Source organism: Diplotaxodon limnothrissa, linkage group LG7 (assembly GCF_057381915.1).
Source record: "Diplotaxodon limnothrissa isolate DT_005_m linkage group LG7, D_limnothrissa_male_GT1.1, whole genome shotgun sequence".
Taxonomy (NCBI): Eukaryota; Metazoa; Chordata; class Actinopteri; order Cichliformes; family Cichlidae; genus Diplotaxodon; species Diplotaxodon limnothrissa.
Genome location: NC_140602.1, coordinates 50,569,520 through 50,587,959, shown reverse-complemented (window position 1 = coordinate 50,587,959; position 18,440 = coordinate 50,569,520). Strand labels below are relative to the sequence as shown.

At 41.2% G+C, this 18,440-nt stretch overlaps 1 protein-coding gene across 1 annotated transcript; it reads left to right on the top strand.

Moving 5' to 3' along the window:
- Positions 1-4,881: 4,881 nt before the first annotated feature.
- On the top strand, positions 4,882-15,873 carry alpk2 (alpha-kinase 2). Its single transcript, XM_085359862.1, has 11 exons — positions 4,882-4,950; positions 6,645-8,548; positions 9,590-11,129; positions 11,216-11,363; positions 11,520-11,647; positions 11,755-11,799; positions 11,896-12,194; positions 13,761-13,849; positions 13,940-14,157; positions 14,263-14,311; positions 14,408-15,873. The coding sequence occupies exons 2-11, from the start codon at positions 6,800-6,802 to the stop codon at positions 14,613-14,615; spliced, it is 4,473 nt and encodes a 1,490-aa protein (XP_085215988.1). The 5' UTR covers positions 4,882-4,950; positions 6,645-6,799; the 3' UTR covers positions 14,616-15,873.
- Positions 15,874-18,440: the final 2,567 nt, after the last annotated feature.

The window sequence follows — 18,440 nt, the reverse complement described above, 5'->3', positions numbered from 1 at the left end:
ACATTCTTTTAAAAACTCGCCCTCTGACAGTGGTTTGCTGGCCTTTGCTATTTTGAATGAAAGCATAAAACTGGCCTTGGTACTTGACTCTTGAATGGCAGTTTGACGGTGAAAAAAACTTTGCTGAGCCTTCAAATTAGCTGCCAACTTCTCAGCAGCAGATTCCCGTTCTTTTGTTGAGAGCTTGCTAGCATAATTTGCGTGCTTTGTGGCAAAGTGACGGCTAATATTATACTCTTTAAAAACCGCCACAGTTTCTTGGCATATCAGGCAAACAGCAGTGAAAAAATATTTAGTTGTCCACTCCTTTTTGAACACTCGACATTCTCTGTCCACTTTCCTTTTCTTGGGTCCGCTCATCTTCATAGAGGGGCGGTAGGTCACAGGGTAAAGTGCAAACGTGGAGTAATAGGCCTACGCCGCTTCACCTCAACAAAGCCAATATATCTAGAGTGCGCCATCTAGTGAGGAAACATCAGAATTGCAGGGGAAATAAAACATTAACAAGGTTAATTTATTAAATTTTTTTCAAGTTTGGCGGGCCGGATCAAAACGTTTAACGGGCCGCACGTGGCCCCCGGGCCGTAGTTCGCCCATGCCTGGGCTAGACGGCCAACACGTTAACGAGCTAACTGCGCTAACACACTAGTTCCCACCCATGTAATTGAGCATTGCATGGCACATCCAACATACTGCTTTAGTCCATGACTCGCTTACCTTCAGGGTCATACATCACATGAAAACCAAAATAATTCCAAACGCCAGATCTGAATGAGGGTGGGGGAGGTGCCCTGCGCTCTTCCTTCTGACTATGCTGTCTGTGTTGAGCGCTCAGTGGATCTGCGCTCGACAGTGCAGCCTAGGCGGAGTAGTCGAACGCAGATTCACTGAGCGCTCAACACAGACAGCATCGTCAGAAGGAAAGTTGATAAAATAAATTACAAATGTTGTATTGTTCGATACATATGCGTACCGAACCGAAAGCACTGTATCGAACGGTTCAATATCGATACGAATATCGTTGCACCCCTAATACATATATATATATATATATATATATATATATAAAGGCCTTTTTCTTTTACTGAAATTACAGAAAAATACATCGAACACTCCTCTTGAGTGTCTAAGTGCTTTTCTTGCAACTGACTCATAGCTCACCCCACCATCCTTTCCCTACCATTAACTGTTCTGGCCAAGACAATACGTTTGAATTAGACCATGTTTTCACTTCACTTTCCATGTCAGTGACTCATCTTAAAGTGAAACTGATTGACGAGATCACGGCAAAAGGTTTTAAATGTTTGGTGACGCAAAACACACGGCTACGTTTCCATGAAAGCACTTAAAGTTACGACAAGTTTGGTTCTATCAAGATGCAAAATGTTTGGTGAGCAGCCTTAAAGAAAAACATTGTTTTCGCCATTGTGTTGCTTTTCTCTGCCACATACACAAAGACACACATTACATTTTTACTTGAGTAGTCTCTGCTTTTGTAAAATGTTGTCAAGTGATTTAAAAACTCCTAATAATAGATCTGTTTAGCTCATGTTTGACAAAAAAATCTGTATCACTCAAATTTTAGACAAGTTTTCCAGCTGCAGCATTTAGTGTGTCATTATGTAAATAATGTCTTCATACAACAGCGTAACATTAAAGCCAAGTATTTCTTTCATAAGACTGGTGTAATGCATTTCTCTGTTCTGGTGACCTCGCCTTAATTGGTTATGGAACATCATCCTTTAGCTGACGCTCTCACGTACACGCAAAAACAAAACACGGCTGTGACGCACACTTGTTTCATGTGCGGGACCATTCTCACCCCCGCCATACTGCCCTAGAAGTTCTGGGAGAGAGAAAGAGAGAGGGAGCACATGTCGGGCTGAACAAGTTGGTGTAACAACATGGTGTAAAAATACATCTTGTTTTGGTAAGATGATACTTTTCTCTCCATGACTACACGACTCCATGGGGCCACGTCCCAATGACATGCTCGTGGTGGAGCAACTTGTCTGCCAAATGCTTTTAAAAAATAGTTTTAAGGTTTGTAATGCTGCAAAAATACTTTACGATTGTGTTTTTGTGTAACAAATAAAACTCTATCCAACCAACAGAATGAAGAAATTGGAATATGGACCTTAGGTTGACTAACATCTTCCTCTCACCCTCTGCTCTATGGGCTCTAGGGGACTGTCCAGAACAGAGCTAGCCCTCTTTACTAGTCTATTAAACCATTTCCTATCCCTCTCTGTGGTTCCACCTCCCCAGCAGAGAACCGTATAAAAGATAGCAGAAGCCATCACAGTGTCATAAAAGGTCCTTTGTAATGTTCTGCACATCCCAAAAGACTTCAGCCTGCCCAGTAAATGGAGCTGACTTTGGCCCTTCTTGTTTTGACCAGTCCAGTTTATTGTTAAGGTGAACACCCAGAAATGTGTACGTCGGTCCACTTGGTACCGATCAAGCCTGCCGCCATCATGAAATGCAGAGTTTTGGAGCCAAATACAGATGGATGGAAACTAAACCAAAAACAAAACAAACTCCAACAAAGTCCGTTAGGAGAATAAACTAAATCCACAACTGGCTGGAGAAATGTGGGGAAGTTAAGAGACGCACAAAGAAGGGCAACCTGGGAAAGCAGACATGGCTTCCCCTGGAAAGGGAAAAAGTAAACTAAACCCAAGACACTGAAGAAATCCCCAAATTAAAACTAGAAATAAGTATTATAAGTAAACGGAGAAACACCATCACATATATGTACTTATCATAAGGGAGATGAAGACTCAAAAGGCAAACTAAGACTCCAAAAGAAGAAAATATAACAAAGGATTCAACCACAAGACCCAGAAACAGACCTAGGCCAGGATCATGACAGCCACAGCACCCTGTGAATCTATGGCAGAAAAAATGCATATCCTTTAACAGTTACATTATAACAAGTTCAGATTCATTAAATCAATAACTTTTCCATCTATACAATTCAGGGGAGGTAAAACTTATTCCAACTGCCAATGGACAAAAGGCAAGGCGCATGCTGGCATATACTCAACAACACATTCACACCTACAGCCTAACTCCATGCATGTGTTTGGACTGTGATTTCATTTTCTAAATCTAAAATGTTACCACAAAATACCAAATCCGGCCTCAGATCTTTTTTCTAAAGTAAAATAACAGAAGATCCCAACAGAAGAATGAAAATTTAAGCAAAAACAAACGCAGCGAGGACAAACAGATACACACTAAATGTCCATTAATATTCCCTGTGTTGCTTGGTAGATTTTCAAAGCCCCCGACAGGAAAGCAACAGCTGTGAGGACGCGAGCGTTACATAATGGCACAAATGAGTAAAATGATATGACACGGTTTCAATGGTTTGTGTCCTCATCCAGTCATTCAGGAAACGTGTCACTGATTTGCATGCACAACAAACAATTATGACGCAGTGCTTTGTCAAAGCTGTTGTTGTTGTTTTAGAGTTTGAAAGGATTAAACCAAAATAGTCATAGAAAATTTGTTACACTGATATTTTTTTCTCTTAGTTTTGATGTATTGCTGTTTTATTGGACAGTGCTGGCTCCTAAACTACTATTTACAATGTGCTGATTTTAAAGCGGTAAAATGATCCGTTCCCGTCCTCTCACCTGTTCCAGGGAGGATGATGCAACAGCCTCGAATCACTTAGTTATAAATCTGTCCATCCCTTAAAGACAGGAACATGGGAAAGATTAGCTAAGAGAGAAGATATTTTACAGTTTGTCCTGCTGATAAAGAGCTCCATTATGACCATTCATGCTACACCAAAGTAATGAAGTAATAGATAATAATAAATAACAGTTAACTTCCTGTTTTTTCACCATCTACTACTGGAATGTCTGTTTTGGATTGTTTTTGTTCATAATGGGCCAACAGTGAAAAAATAATCCTTTCATTTTTCATTGTAATTCACAAATACTTTCAGTTTTATAATTAGAGGACATCCCGGGCAATGAATGAACAGAAATATTCTCCAGTTTTACACATTTATTTCTTACAATTTTCAGCCCTAAAACTTGTAACTATCTAATTTCTCCATAAGCATTTCATTTTGTGCAGAAAAACTGAGATGAAGTGTACATTTTGAATTTCTTTTTTCCGATATAAAGATATATTTGAGAGTAAATGAGTAGTTAAACTTCTTTGGGCTGATAGAAAAAGTAGTTTCACCAGTCCGGCCCACCTAAGAACAAAGTGGTCCATGATTTAAAATGAATTTGACATCACTGTCCTGAAGTAACCAAATGACTCATCGGTCTTCAGATTCTTTCTTCACATTTAGCATACGATGAGTATGGTATAGCACTATAAGACGATCACTCTCTGAATCCACATCTCAAAAGATAATTTGCTTCGTTTCCCAGAACTCTTCACCACTGACAACAGGGCATTGTTGCTTTGCCAGAGTAGTTGAAGGGGTATTAATTTCTCAAGGAAAATAGCCCTCATTGTTAAAGGTGTGCCGCTAGCACAGTTTAATCAGACAGGAACTTTAATTACATGAAAATAACTGAAATAGTATATGCTGTATTTTATTATATGTGTAATATCTGTTGTTATTTAAATACCGCTGTAAACTGGGGTTATTGGGGATGGGACAGAAACAAACAAGATTTTAAGATTTTTTTTTCCTGCAATCAGAATCTACAATTGAACAAGAAACCAAACAGACAATTAAACAACCGCAACTCAAGTCTTCAGTCTGTAAAGTAGGCCATCATTGAAACGGCCTGTAAATATAGATATCGGGTGTTAGATCGGCACATGTCCACTATATCAGGTAACCGACTTTGTACTTGTGGGGAGACAACATTTAAAAATAGACTCACACCCCGAGACCGCCAGCTCTGCCTATGCTTGTACTGAAGTCCTACATCATAGGTCTATATTCTCAACCATACGGCTATCAAAAGGGTACGTACTACTTGCATGGCTGGAAATCCCCCCCACCTCACCAGATAGACAACTGTTTTAATGCCTGGAGTAATAGTTATACTTTTATCCTTTATGATTCACTTGTGTCATGACTTGTTAGACATTTGTTTGTGGCTTTCTTTGGAATGGTAAACGTGGACAGTCACACTTCATGTGGATATGTGGACGCATAAACTCCGCTGTGCTACACGATACACAAGACACGCTTGGTTATTTATTATTATTATTATATTATTTCGGTTTTCATCTCCCTCTCATTTTTAATGTGTGACTGTCAGGAAACGCTTACATTATCAGGCAGCCTGTGCTGATATTATCAAAACTTTGTTCAAAAGCTTTTCAGGCAAAAAATTGAAAATAGATGCAGCACACTTGGGGAGGTTATTTGGCTGAGGTTGGTTTTATTTTGAAAGATCCACAAGAAGAATTCAAACCCAAACACATTTACATTACGCCATTCAATCCTGCCACCAAAACTGCTTTGAATTGCATGTGCAAGAGTGAAATGTGCTGTCATATCTTAACAAAGTCTCAATATGGGGTTAAGAAATGCACGACATGACACAAGAAAAAATTCAATTTACTTTGGTTGGTATTAAGGTCATTCATCAAATTAACTGGCTTTATTGTGATACAGAAAAATGATGTTGGTGATTTTTTACATTGATTTTTTTTTCTGTCTAAAATCATTGTGAAATCAGTTTCAAATATAAGTTTGTCAATAAACTCAGAGTAGGTAGGATTTGAATTTCATAGTAAACATCTGAGGTGGAGGGCTGTGCGACGTGTCCTTCCGTGCAGCAGGAATGAATGTGACAAATGCAGGTCACGGGTAAAGATGTTCTGGTATTTTTCCAGTGTCTGTGCCACGACCTCCCCTCCAGAAATCTTGTATATCAGTGTGCATGATTTAAAGTCTCCACCATCAACACTTCATATATTGCCCGCTGCACGTGTGTCGGATTGTCTGCAATGGCATTTTAACGATGCTAAAGTCACGTAGAGACACCAAATAATTGCTGCTGTAGTCTGAAAAATAACAGTGAGGTATTGCTGTACAACTGAAATTGAAATTAAGATGAATGTGAAGGGGCTTAACTAACTATACTATAGCAATAATGATAATAGATATAGACCAGAGATGGTACCTTCCCTGTAGCTTCAGGAACATCAGGTATCAGGTTAGCAACAATCATTACATTTTTAATTAACTTTTTTTGTTTTCACAAAGAATCCCAACTTTGCACCTTTTGGTTCGTCAAATAAATAGTATATTGATAATGTAGTCAATGCACATTTCACCACCACTTGACTATTCAAGAAAATAGACTTTAGAAAGCACAATCTTCCACTGGCAACAAGAAAAGCATCACGAGGCAGACTTCTTTATCAGCAAAGAAGTAATGGCAGGATGGCTTCCCGTTGATAAGATATGTCAAGTGTCTTAAACGTCCTTGAAATAGATGCAACATGCCTCTGAATGAACCATCTCCTGCTGCTTAGATAAGCAAAATGCAAACTGACAGCTGAAAGGAGATAGTAGCTTTTGCTTCAGATACTTCAGGGAAGTAAATTCAAACTTAAGACTCAAGCCAGAGATTCTCTTTCACATCTTTGCATTTTAACTGTTTATTTATTTGAATTTTATGCTAACCTCATGTGTCACTTTGCAGATACTGAATTAGATAAACAAGGATCCAAATGTACTCTGGGATGGAATAATGACAGAAGGTGCAACAAATCTGTCACTGTACACAAAACTTTGTCGGCCTCATGTTGCTGTCAGTTTTTTTGACAACCTCCCCGAGACGCTCGACTAGAAGTCCCCATGGACGCGTCACTTCCTTGCGCAGACAGCCAAAGTCAGCCGGCTCTGACAGACAGTCAGACTGTGGATTTTGACTCGGTTATGCACAGCCCCTCAGTAGACAAGCTGTCTGGAACAGAGACTGCGCACTGTCTTTCAGACACCACTGATAAATCCACACATCCACATGTTTCTGCAGACCCACACAGCCTAAAGTCTTTATCGTCCATCCAAAATGTATCAGAGCAGTTTTCGCTTTCCTCAGAGGCTCCACCAACGGATGACAATTCCAGGGTTCAGCGCTGTTTGAGCCAGTCAGGAAGGAAATCACCTCTAATACGTCAACTCTGTCAGGACCTCATTTTACCTCAGTCTGAATCTGCTTCATCTCTTCTCATGGAAGGACATACTCCACCTGAATCTTTTGGGGCTGTGTCACTCACACTTGAAGGTTTGATGGAGCAGTCTGTCACTGTCCCCTACTCCAGTCCCAATTTCAGCTCTGAAAACAAACCTCCATTATTTAGGTCGTTATCACCTCAGTCAGACAGTTCAGATAGCGATATGGCTGTAGCGCCTTTGTCAGATCTTTATATCTTTGAAAGTGACACGCAGGACTTCATTGTAAGCCCAAGTATAGCTCCCGGTGAGATTAAATGTTCTGAATACCAGCCATTATCACAAACAAGTGTGGAACAAGTGAACCGTGACTGTGATAAACATGTACTGATGTGTGATTCATCAGACGTGACAGGATGTCATCACAGCTCTTGTGAGGAACAATCCACAGAGAATAATGAGCCAGATGTGAGTGAACACTTGGGGCTAAGAACACCTGCTGTAGATGCTTGTGAGGAATACTTTATGTTTCTAAATGATGAGAGAGAAGGAGAAGCAGAGGTCACTGGAGCAACCCCGCAGCGCGGCAACAGCCCTATGGAGGTCTGGCAGGACGCACATCAGTATCTGGCTGGTGATGATACAGAAGATCGGGATGTTTTGCATCACTCTGTGATCCAAGAAGCTCTCTCTCCTGCCAGTCACTTGTCGTGTTCCCCAAGAGAGACACAGGTTTCACATTACAACCCTGAAGGTAGCAAGGGGATTGGCTGGACGGGCGATGACACCAAAGGTTGGGGGCCACCAATTGAGAGGTGGTCATCAGTAGACAGCTGGGCAAGTGCACTCTCAGATTGGACTGGGATCATTGTAGCTCCATCTGAGGACTTCACATCAGCCTTTTCAGAAATAGGGGCTGAAATAGATGCATTGACACAGGCTCTATCAGAGGTAAATACTCATACAGAAGCAGAGACTGTGAAAGAAGGACACAATCTAGAAACAACAGCTAAGGCACAAATGGGCGTGCAGGATCAACCTCTAAGTGCACAAAACATCTCAGAGAGCTCCATCCACTCTGGGCAAGGCTGTCTCTCTTTGTACCTCGACTCTACAGGACTTGAACCCCATCACACAGAGGGGGCTGAATCCTTCTGCGATCCAACACCCACCACACAGGGAGACAAGTGTTCCCCATCCAGAGGTGCACCTGGTACAACGGTGGCCTCTTCAGGAGAAAACACAGCAGATGCAACTGTGGTTACACTGATGCCTGGATCTACTTCTGCTGATCTGGACCTCTCTCCGTTTGATGAATGTGCAGAGTCCCAGGACACAGAACATTTCATCATCGATGAAAAAACCCCAGTCGTACTGAGCATAATAGAAGATACAGATTTGGACCCTCCTACAGATTTAATAACCAAGGAGGTAAGATGATAGATCTTTGAACACTTGAGAGGTAAAAGTTTGTGATCAGTATGAAGTGAAAACATGAACTATTACAGAATATTTTGCAGTCGTGCTTGGGGGATGTGTGCAACTCTTTCCAGTCTGTCTGTTTGCATGATGGCCAACAGCATCGTTGGCCAGCAGACAAATCAGTCATGCCCTTTAGAAACACAGGCACAAAGTTAAAAAACATTCCTGCTCTTGTCCTTGTCGGCGTTGTCATACCTCTAATATCACTAAGCCAGTTATGAGTTGCGCTGAATATAAAATCCACGTATGTCACCACACACCAGGCTGGCGAGCATTGTCGGCTTGCTTTGGATTGGAGCCATTCAGTTTGCAACCAAGTCCTTGCACCCACAGCCTTGATTGGATAAGTCGTTTGGCTCCCAACCTCAAAGACTGACAGCTGTGGGTGCTGAGGGAAAAATGAGTGCCTAAGAGGAAAACTTTGGATTGACAGAAATGGCACCTAATAATAGCTGAGAGTCCAGTGATAATAGCATGCATCCTTGGCGTGTCAGGGTGAGAGGAGAGCACAGCTGAAAACTGAAACACGACCCTCCATTGCCCTCTCTCTATTTGTACGCACCCTTTGACACACCCATTTCCACCACATCTCCTTTAAAAAGCCACGATCAGGACCCTGACAGGGTCTTGGGGCCAGGAGACTGCTTTTGGTTGACTTAGAGGTGCAATTGCAGCTGGAGGTACAGTCTTTAACACTGACAGTCAGGGTTCCAGTTGCATGCAGGACATATGGACTGGTGGATTGGGTATAGAAGCATGGTGTTTTATAAACGTCTGATTTTTGGCTCTATAGAAAGGTACGTGCTAAAATAACAAATATCTGATCAGTCTTTAGTGTAATTGCCTGATACTGAACCCTAAGGCAGTATATTAACAGCACTGTTACAGTGTTCTGTGTTTGTCTATGTGCAACCATAAAGGAAACTGAAAGAGAACTTTTTTTAATTCTCAGTTTAACACTTTGTTGTTCTTTGTCCTTTTCTCTATCAGCCTGTTGGAGATAGACTGTGTGAAGTGACAGATGAACACAGGCTTGTCCAGCTGGGCTCAGTGGCCGAGCCAGAAGCTAAACTGAGCTGTGGGCGATCAGAAGTCAATAGGGATGAAAACAAATCAATAACTGATTTTAGTGTCCTCACCGCGGACGCTCTGACAAACTCAAACGTGCCAGGTGGAGACACACAACCTGGCCTGCATTTTAATGCGGACAACTGCGTGTCTATTGGCACGTTGCCAGACCTTGATAGAGCACGTCAGGTGGAGGCGCAGAGGGACAGTCCCACATTTATTATGCCCTTAGCTCCGGTCAGTATTGGCCCTTCCCTCAACTGTAGGACAAGCAGCAGTTTGGAAGGTGATCAGATTTGTTTGAAAGGCTCTCTCAATAACAACAGTTGCAATCAAGTAAGACAGAGTGCTGTCTTGCCAACCCCGGATGGAATTACTAACAAAACATCTCTGGAAGGCGGTGAGGAGTTGATTCATGAAAAGCAGAATACAACAAAGACTGCTGAGAGATCTTCACCAGAAGGACTACAAGACTTGAAAACTAGTGACACTATAGACTCTTTCTTTTCTAGAAAGACAATATTTGAGGAGATTGATGACTTCAATAGGGAACTAGAAAACTTCATCCCTATCCACGCTGAAAATCTCTTCATTTCAAAAGAGAAACACATTGCATGCATCACTTTAGATATTTATGATCCATTTGTCTCCAAGCCCGTAAAACCCAAAGCTATTAAATCGGAGAAGACTGATCTGACTCATAAAAAGACTGAAAAGATGCCTCACAAAACCCACAAGAACACCTCAGAGGGAAAAACACGATCCAAAAAGGATAAATCGGCCGGTCATCATCATTTCACCCAACCTTCCAAAAAACAGGAAAGCAAATGTCACTGTGTTTCTGCTCAGCAGACCTCCAACCAGCAAGAAACTCACCCTACTATTGGAGAAAATCATAGCAGTGAGAACAGTCAATCTGGACTTGAGGCCAAGGAGGCTACATTGGTTATTGAGACAGGTGTAACCGAGAAGGCAACAAGCAAGCCACACAGCAAGAAGAAAAAGAAACATGGTCAGAATACAGCGCCGGGGGAGCCACTGGCTGAAGTGGAGAATGGAGCAAAATCAAAGACTGCAAAAGGAAGAATCGAGCTGTTCGAATCTAAGTTGGGTGCCAAAGCTGGCAAAGCTCAAAAGGAAAGCGAACAGCCAGATGTAGCCGAAATAAAGTCCCAGCAGCAATCGGAGGCTAAAGCGTCAGAGGGAGAACAACCTCCACATCCCACAGACGATAAGGGCCACCAGCCAAAGAACTTTACAAGTCCTCTGAATGATGATGTGGTTAAAAGGCGACGTCTGTCAGAGGATAAGTTTGGGAAGATTGTGAGCATTTTGGAGTCTAAACTACCAAAGTCAGATGTGTCAGCAAAAGGAAAGGAAGCTGAGCTCAAGACTGATGTTGGAGGAACTCGTAAGAAGGCGTACAGTGAAGTGGTCAAACAGAGGATTCCACCCAAGGAAGGTACGGGAATTGATTAAACAGCTAGTCCTCTGCATGGAAACACATAGTTCACATGGCATTATTAAAGCCTATCATAATATCTGCAGAGCCCAAGGTGGTGAAGCCTATACAGGCAGTGCCTGTGAGTGGTGACCCCCAGAGTCTGTGCCTGTGGTGTCAGTTTGCTGCTGTAACCTCGGCCTACACTGTGACCTGGAGCAGAGAGGATACTGTCCTGGCTGAGATGAAAAGAAGGTAATTCATATGACTTTTATGTCATTTTTAGCAATAATAATGTCCTACCGAGCTGGTTTAGCTTCCCTGCAGCTGCTTTGTATCTGCAAGCTGCTTTGCAACCCACAGGGCGTGTCTGTTTTCTTCTACTGAGTAACACTGTCCCTTTGTCTGAAGTGCAGGGGATGAGAGCAGAGTGACCCTGACCATCAGCAATGCTTCTCACAAAGATCTGGGCAAGTACCTCTGCCAGCTCAGCAGCTTATATGGCTCAGTCAGCTTGGACTACCTGCTCACATATGAAGGTAACAAAAAAAAATTTAGCTCATTTTTGAAAGTGAAAATGTTTAAAATGTTTACATGATGTATATAAATGAAAACTACATTTTTTATTTTCCCTGTTATTTCACAGTGCTCAGTGAGGTTGTCATCCCCCTGGCTCCAAAAACCATTTCATGTGAGTTAAGATTTAGGAGCATGTTACTTTATACAGCTGAGCTTTAAAAAGAAGACCCTAGATGTAATATTGTGTCTATATTTTTTTCCTCCCCAGCTGACCCTGTTGAGGTTAGCAGTGAAGAAGAGGACGCCCATTTCTCCAGACTCTTGTTCAAAGACGATTTCTTATCCGATCAATACTTTGGAGACAGCCATCCTATCAGTATGATCACCGAGAAGGAACACTTTGGGGAGGGCATGCATCGGCGGGCTTTCCGGACCAAGCTGCATGTGGGTCAGATACCCCTGTTACTGCCAGGTCACTCCTGTGTGCTCAAAGTGCACAATGCTATCAGCTATGGGACCAAGAACAATGACGAGCTTGTTCAGAAGAACTTCACCTTGGCTGTGGAGGTACGAATATCACAATTAGTGTGTAGTAATTCTTCATGGCTCAAGGAGTAATTATGAGATTATAGAAGACTGTTGGAAAACAGCCCTTAGCTCACTACGCCCTCGCTAACTCTCCTGATGATATCTAGCCTCTGTCACTAGTTTCAATTTTACTTTCAATTTACTTTTAATTTTTAATTTTACAAAGTAAAACATGAGGCTAATTTTGGAAATTACGGTCTCCATTAGAGTCAAAAAAGAGGACAAAGCAGATCATATTTTAAGGTAATTGCACCTCATTAGAGAGGGTGCATGGGGAGGGGTTGGTGGCTGTTGGAAAGATGACACTGCACCAAAAACCTCCTTGTGATTGCTTTGGTTGTTAGCATATTGGTGCAGTCACCTGTGGTTTGCATGGAAGACACTGACTTGTCTGCAAACACTTGCTAAGCTCTAGCCATGCAGTGGCAAACCTTGAGAAAGTACAACATGAACCAGAATCAAAGTAAACGTTGTGTCTCAGTGCTGCAGTTGGCATGTTTGCAGACATGTTAGCATCTTCCATGTTATCATGTTAGAACCGTAGCAATCAGCCAGCGATCGAATCAGTCAAAAGAAGGTTTCTGTCAACTGACTGGTGAACACATTTTCTCTCTAGCAGCTGTGGTTGTTAGGAGCTCACCGACTAATCTCTAAGCCTTTGTTACTGGGGCTATCAATCTGAGCAACCACTCACCAGCTGGTTGGAGCATACCTGTTTTTCCCTAATGACCCGCGGTTCCCCTATGCTTTTAGACCATTCTTAAGTGTGGCTGGGGCCTTAGTGATGTCACACGTCCACTATGGTGGCCAAGTTAGTTATCGTTAGATATCTGACTGCAAAACCTAATTTGGACTAATTGTGTCCAGTTTCAAAACAGTAAGGTAGTGACAGTGTTAAAGCTCAGGGTGAATCTTCATAACAGGAACTCAGTTACATTTTATACACAGTCTATATATGATTAGCTTTATGGTTGTTGCTATCATTTTTTTTTTTTTGGAGACTGAAGTGACTCTTGACTGTGAGGGAGACATGCTAGGTAGCACTAGCCCATTTAAATGTGCTGGTGTGTGGTCTAGCAGCTTAAAACAATTGTTTTAAGCTGCTAGACCTCTTGGGCCAGCTTTAACTGCAGTTAAGCCCCAGTACACCACAGTATTTGACAGCTAATGGCGTATTTAGCACATACCTGTCACTCAAAGTGGCCATTCTCTCAATATTGTAAACTTTAAGCCTTAACGAAAGTTAAACAGCACACTTTTATAACATCTATAAGCCATAAAGGAAAGATCAAAAGTGCTCTTTTACCAGACTACAAAGGAAGTTTTACTTTTGTCTTCAACTACATGCATCATAATGATAGTATTCTTATTTTACAACTCCAAAGTGTCTGTAATAGACAGTATGCTGTTCTACAGAACATACTGCAATTTTTTTCTTTGTATGTGTGTTAAAAGTTGGATTAAAAGATAAAATTCTCACCAATTGATTCAGTTCACTTCATTCTGTTTCATTTTATTATTTTATTTATTTTTAATGGTCTGCAGGAATGCCAGGTCCAGAACACAGCAAGAGAGTACATCAAAGCTTACACTTCTGCTGCTCAGTCCACTGAAGCCTTCGGAGACATCCCAGAGTGAGTGACACGTTTGATAAGCTCGTTATAATTTCTTCACTACATTAATTCGCTTTTAACCGGATACACTTTTTTTGGGGCATTCACCAGGATAATTCCCATCTACCTGATTCACCGTCCGTCGAATGACATCCCCTACGCCACGCTGGAAGAGGAGCTAATCGGGAACTTTGTTAAATATTCAGTCAAGGATGGCAAAGAGATCAACCTGATGAGGCGTGATTCAGAGGCAGGACAGAAATGCTGTGCTTTCCAGCATTGGGTTTACCAAAAAACTGACGGCAACCTGCTGGTTACTGACATGCAAGGTCAGGGAAACAATTAAAATAAAAAATTTTAAAATATGTTTTTTGTGGGAACTATTTCTTTGCAGGTTAGAAATCTAAACACCTATGTGATTTGTTGCTTTTCAGGAGTTGGCATGAAGCTTACTGATGTGGGAATAGCCACCTGTAAGAAAGGGTGAGTATGTACATTTTTTTGTGACCAAAGATACTCTACGTGCAAACTGTGATTTTGAACTAACTGATCTCTTAATGTTATTTATTTTCTTTGTAGATACAAGGGATTCAAAGGAAACTGTGGCACCTCCTTCATAGACCAGTTTAAGGCCTTGCATCAGTGTAATGTGTACTGTGAGATGCTAGGTCTCAAATCCCTGCAGCCCAAAGCCAAAAAGCCAGCGTCTGCTCCAAAACCCAAACCCCAGAGCTCCACTCCACCCAAGAAGAAAACATTTGGGCCAGTAGTTAAGGGGAAGTCATAACAAGAGGAGAATACTGGACTAAGGATTTGATTATGAATTGAATCCGTTACCTTTTCTTTTTTTAGTGATTCGCGTGATTCACTTTGGACTGAATACTGCAGTTTGGTGGACAGTTTCTATAAACTTTTTAAAGGTAACAAATGTAGCACAAGCTGGGGCTGACGAGACTGTTGATGAACTGATGAGCGAGCAACGATTTCTTCTTGTTTTTCTACTCCTGGGATATTTTCAAACTATTAGTTCATTAAATTAATGGACTTTTTATTGATTGATTAGAGGAAATGTCTTTAAGTTAGGTTGTATGAATGGGTGTGGGTTTGTTTTGTGCGTGTGTTCGCTTTGCAAACTGGCAAATAATTGATGAACATGTATCCAGTTTAATGTTACATTATATTTGTTCATGTGACTGATTTAGAATGACATCATGATCCTACTCTGGACACAAAACAAAGACATTTTTACCCATAAAGTTGATGTATCACTTGAATGTATGTAGAAGTGTGAGCCGTTGTGAGCATCTCTCAGCATTTCTAAGTTAGGCTTTGGTGTAAAAGTCCTCCAGCTACCCACATTCAGTGCATGTATAGGGAAAGGCACGTAGAGTGAACCCTATAATACCACATTCATCTGACATCGAGAGGCTTTACGACCCCAGGAATATTCCAGCTATTCAGCTGCAGTCTAAAACAGTCTTTATACATTATGCCTCTGATCACTCCTCACGTCTACCTTTCAGACCCTGACCCACATTGCTGGCATCGCACTCAGGTTGCAAATGTTTAATTTCTTTCACATATGCGTGGTAGGACAGGTGAAAGATGTTGAGTCAACATTACTAGAAGGAATACAAATTCCTGCGTATGTTTGTTCACCGCTTGGTCTTGAAGGCATCCGTGAAATGTGAACATCTGTCAGCAACAGATCAAAAGCACTTTATTTATGGTAAACAGAGACAAATGTGCAATAAGCTTTACATTTACAAAGCTGGCATCAGTAGTAGTAAACCAAGGTCTGTTTTAAGGTCTCCAGCAGCAAATTAGCACCTTGAATCCAAAAAGAAAGTGGGTCACACTCAGAGGCTCAGCATCACATATGATGCATAAACACACCAAATGTCTATTTCCATCTCCTGCCCTGGTGTAATGTGCACAGAGTCATTGGCACAGCTGATATACAGTCTTGCTTTACAGTTTGTACAACAGATTTAATAAGAGGATTAAAATTTAGAAAAAAAAAAAAAGAAAAAAAAAACCCACACACCACAAACACAACAACACTTAAACCCAAAAGTGAAGGGGTACGTCGAGGGGCTTTTCACACTGTAGCTATTTAGTGTGATAATGGCGTTTGACGAAGAGGAAACAAACACCATTGTCACACTCCACAGCTCTGGAGGACAAGGTTTTCTGCAGACAGAGGCGCTGTTGGTGCAAAGTGATTGATGGGTGACCTGGTGAAACAGAGGGGGGAAAGAGCAAAATCAGGAAAGAAAAATCCAGATAAAGTGAATTGTGCAGTTTATACTTGGCCAAAAAACCAAACCCAAAACAGATGTTGAAGCCAAAAAAAAAAAAAAAGCCATAGTGTCATGTAAATATTCTAGGCTTATTCAGCATGTTCAAAGTCCAGTCTAGTCGCTCCCCCCCCCCCCCTCCAACTGATTGTAGGGATGACTGCAGCTGTGTGTGTGAAGGAGACAAAGAAAGACACCCATGTGAGACTCAATTACCAAGTTTGCCTTAACGTCTTTAAAATGAAGAAATTAAAGACTGGGTCAGGCTGTATGCCAAATGAGCTTGAATGAGTTTTCAGTCTACTTTTAATGTTAAACACATCTGAGCTGAATCGGTACAGGGGACGGTCCCGAGCTCTTTACAATTTAAACCGTTCAATCATTAAGCTTCAGACCTATTGGAGGGAAATGTCTACTCACCTTAATTTTCAAAAGGTCTTTCCAGATTCATTTATACTTAATAGTTGCACTTTTCCCTGCAGTTACTCTTCTACTCTCGGTCTTCCTGCTCATGCCAGTGTCGCTTTGTTAATGCCAGTTTTAAGTCCAGTAGAGCGTCCGCAGCTGCAGGTTGGTGAAGTGATCCGTGGTGCATTTGGGTTCAGGGCTGTCCCATCCAAGTCTTTATGTAGACAGAGCAGAGTTTGGACAAACAGCCAGTTGCACATTAGTGATAAGCTACGGGGGAAGTATTGATCGACCCTGACCAGAGGTAGAAGGTGGAGGGGAGACTTTTTTTTTTTTTTTTTTTTTAAATACAACTGTTCAGGGCCTTAATCAGGATTCACTGAAAGTCACTGTGAGCTCAGCAACAACAAACTTAAGACAGGTGCTGCTCCCAAACAGATAGCAGTTTGGTGGAAATGAAATTTCTTATTTTTGTTGGAGGTAGGAATCTAAAATACTCATAATGCCATGTGCCGTTTCACATGTTCTAAATTTTAAACACCAAAGTTCCTAAGAGTTTATTCATGATCAAAAACATCAGTTCTAGGGTCACAACTTAATCTGCAATAGCTGCCAGGTGAATGAACAGTTAATGGCTAAACCACACGAATCCCACAAGTTTCAAATGTCACAAGAGTTAGCAAAAAGTAACTTGCTGCAATAGTTGAGTTATAGATATGGCTGGTACTACGGCCAGAAATGTAGATTATATTGAAACGGATGCTTGAAGGTTTTGAAATATAAAACCTACATGTAATTAGATGTAATTCATACATTTTTTTTTTTTACCAAACTGAGAATAACAGCGTGCATGAATTTGACAGGTAAACAAAGGCCTGTATGACACTGAAAACAGCTTTACATGAAGGGTCCAGTGTTTCACTCAGAAACAAGTGTTTAGCCTGAAATCAAATCTATTAAAAGTTCGTGTACCTACAAGAACAAAACAAACCTGTTTCAATAGCACCTGTGATTTTTATTTATTATTAAGTGAGTGAAAGCGTTTATAAGGAGGAGCTACAGGAGAAAAGTTGGCTTTTGGTTTGTTTGTGACCAGATTGAGGGTAGGAGGGCTTGATAAAATGTCCCCGGACTGGCAGGGTGGCTTTTATTTGCTCGTCCTTGAAGCTGATAACTCTTAGATTGCCTGTGTGAATGAACTGAGGTCCCTTTACCGCCCACGTGCACACACAGAGAAAGATGGTAGTAACTTTCAAATATTTGTCAATGCAGACAAATTTTCTGTAAAAAAAAAAAAAAAAAGCAGCAGCAGCATAGATACCTGGAAATTGAATTTAAATAGTTAGAATTGGAGAATGTAGGTGGGGAAAAAGGTGCAGCAGCAGCGCTCCATCTGGGATTACAAAGATTTCTGAAAACTTGTGAGTGAAGTAAGTTGGCAGAAGTGCAGAACTAATACACTTTAAGAGACGGTCAGTCATTTTTGAGGAAGGTCAACAAATGAGTTAAAATACAATAGGGAATAAAAATATAGGTGCATTTTTATCCACCCAAATTTCTATGAACGATCAGTCAGTAATAAAGTTAGACAAAGTCTCTGAATACATGTTAAAAATACACTCACTCAACTTTCATTTTCAAGGGAGTCGTGCAGGTGTTATGGAGGACTTAAGTCATACGATGCCAACCTTTCATATTTATAAGAAGCATATGCACAACTATAGAAAGCAACCAAAAGTTTTTGGCTGACGATTTATCCTAACTTTACAGGATGCTCATGCACTTGAGCAGATTTCTCCAAAGGGGCTTTATTGAAACCGTAAACAGTGTCCGTTTCATGGCTCTTCCACCTCGTTTTTAAGGAAAGTCGGATCTCGAATGATTAAACGACACAGTGTGTGAGA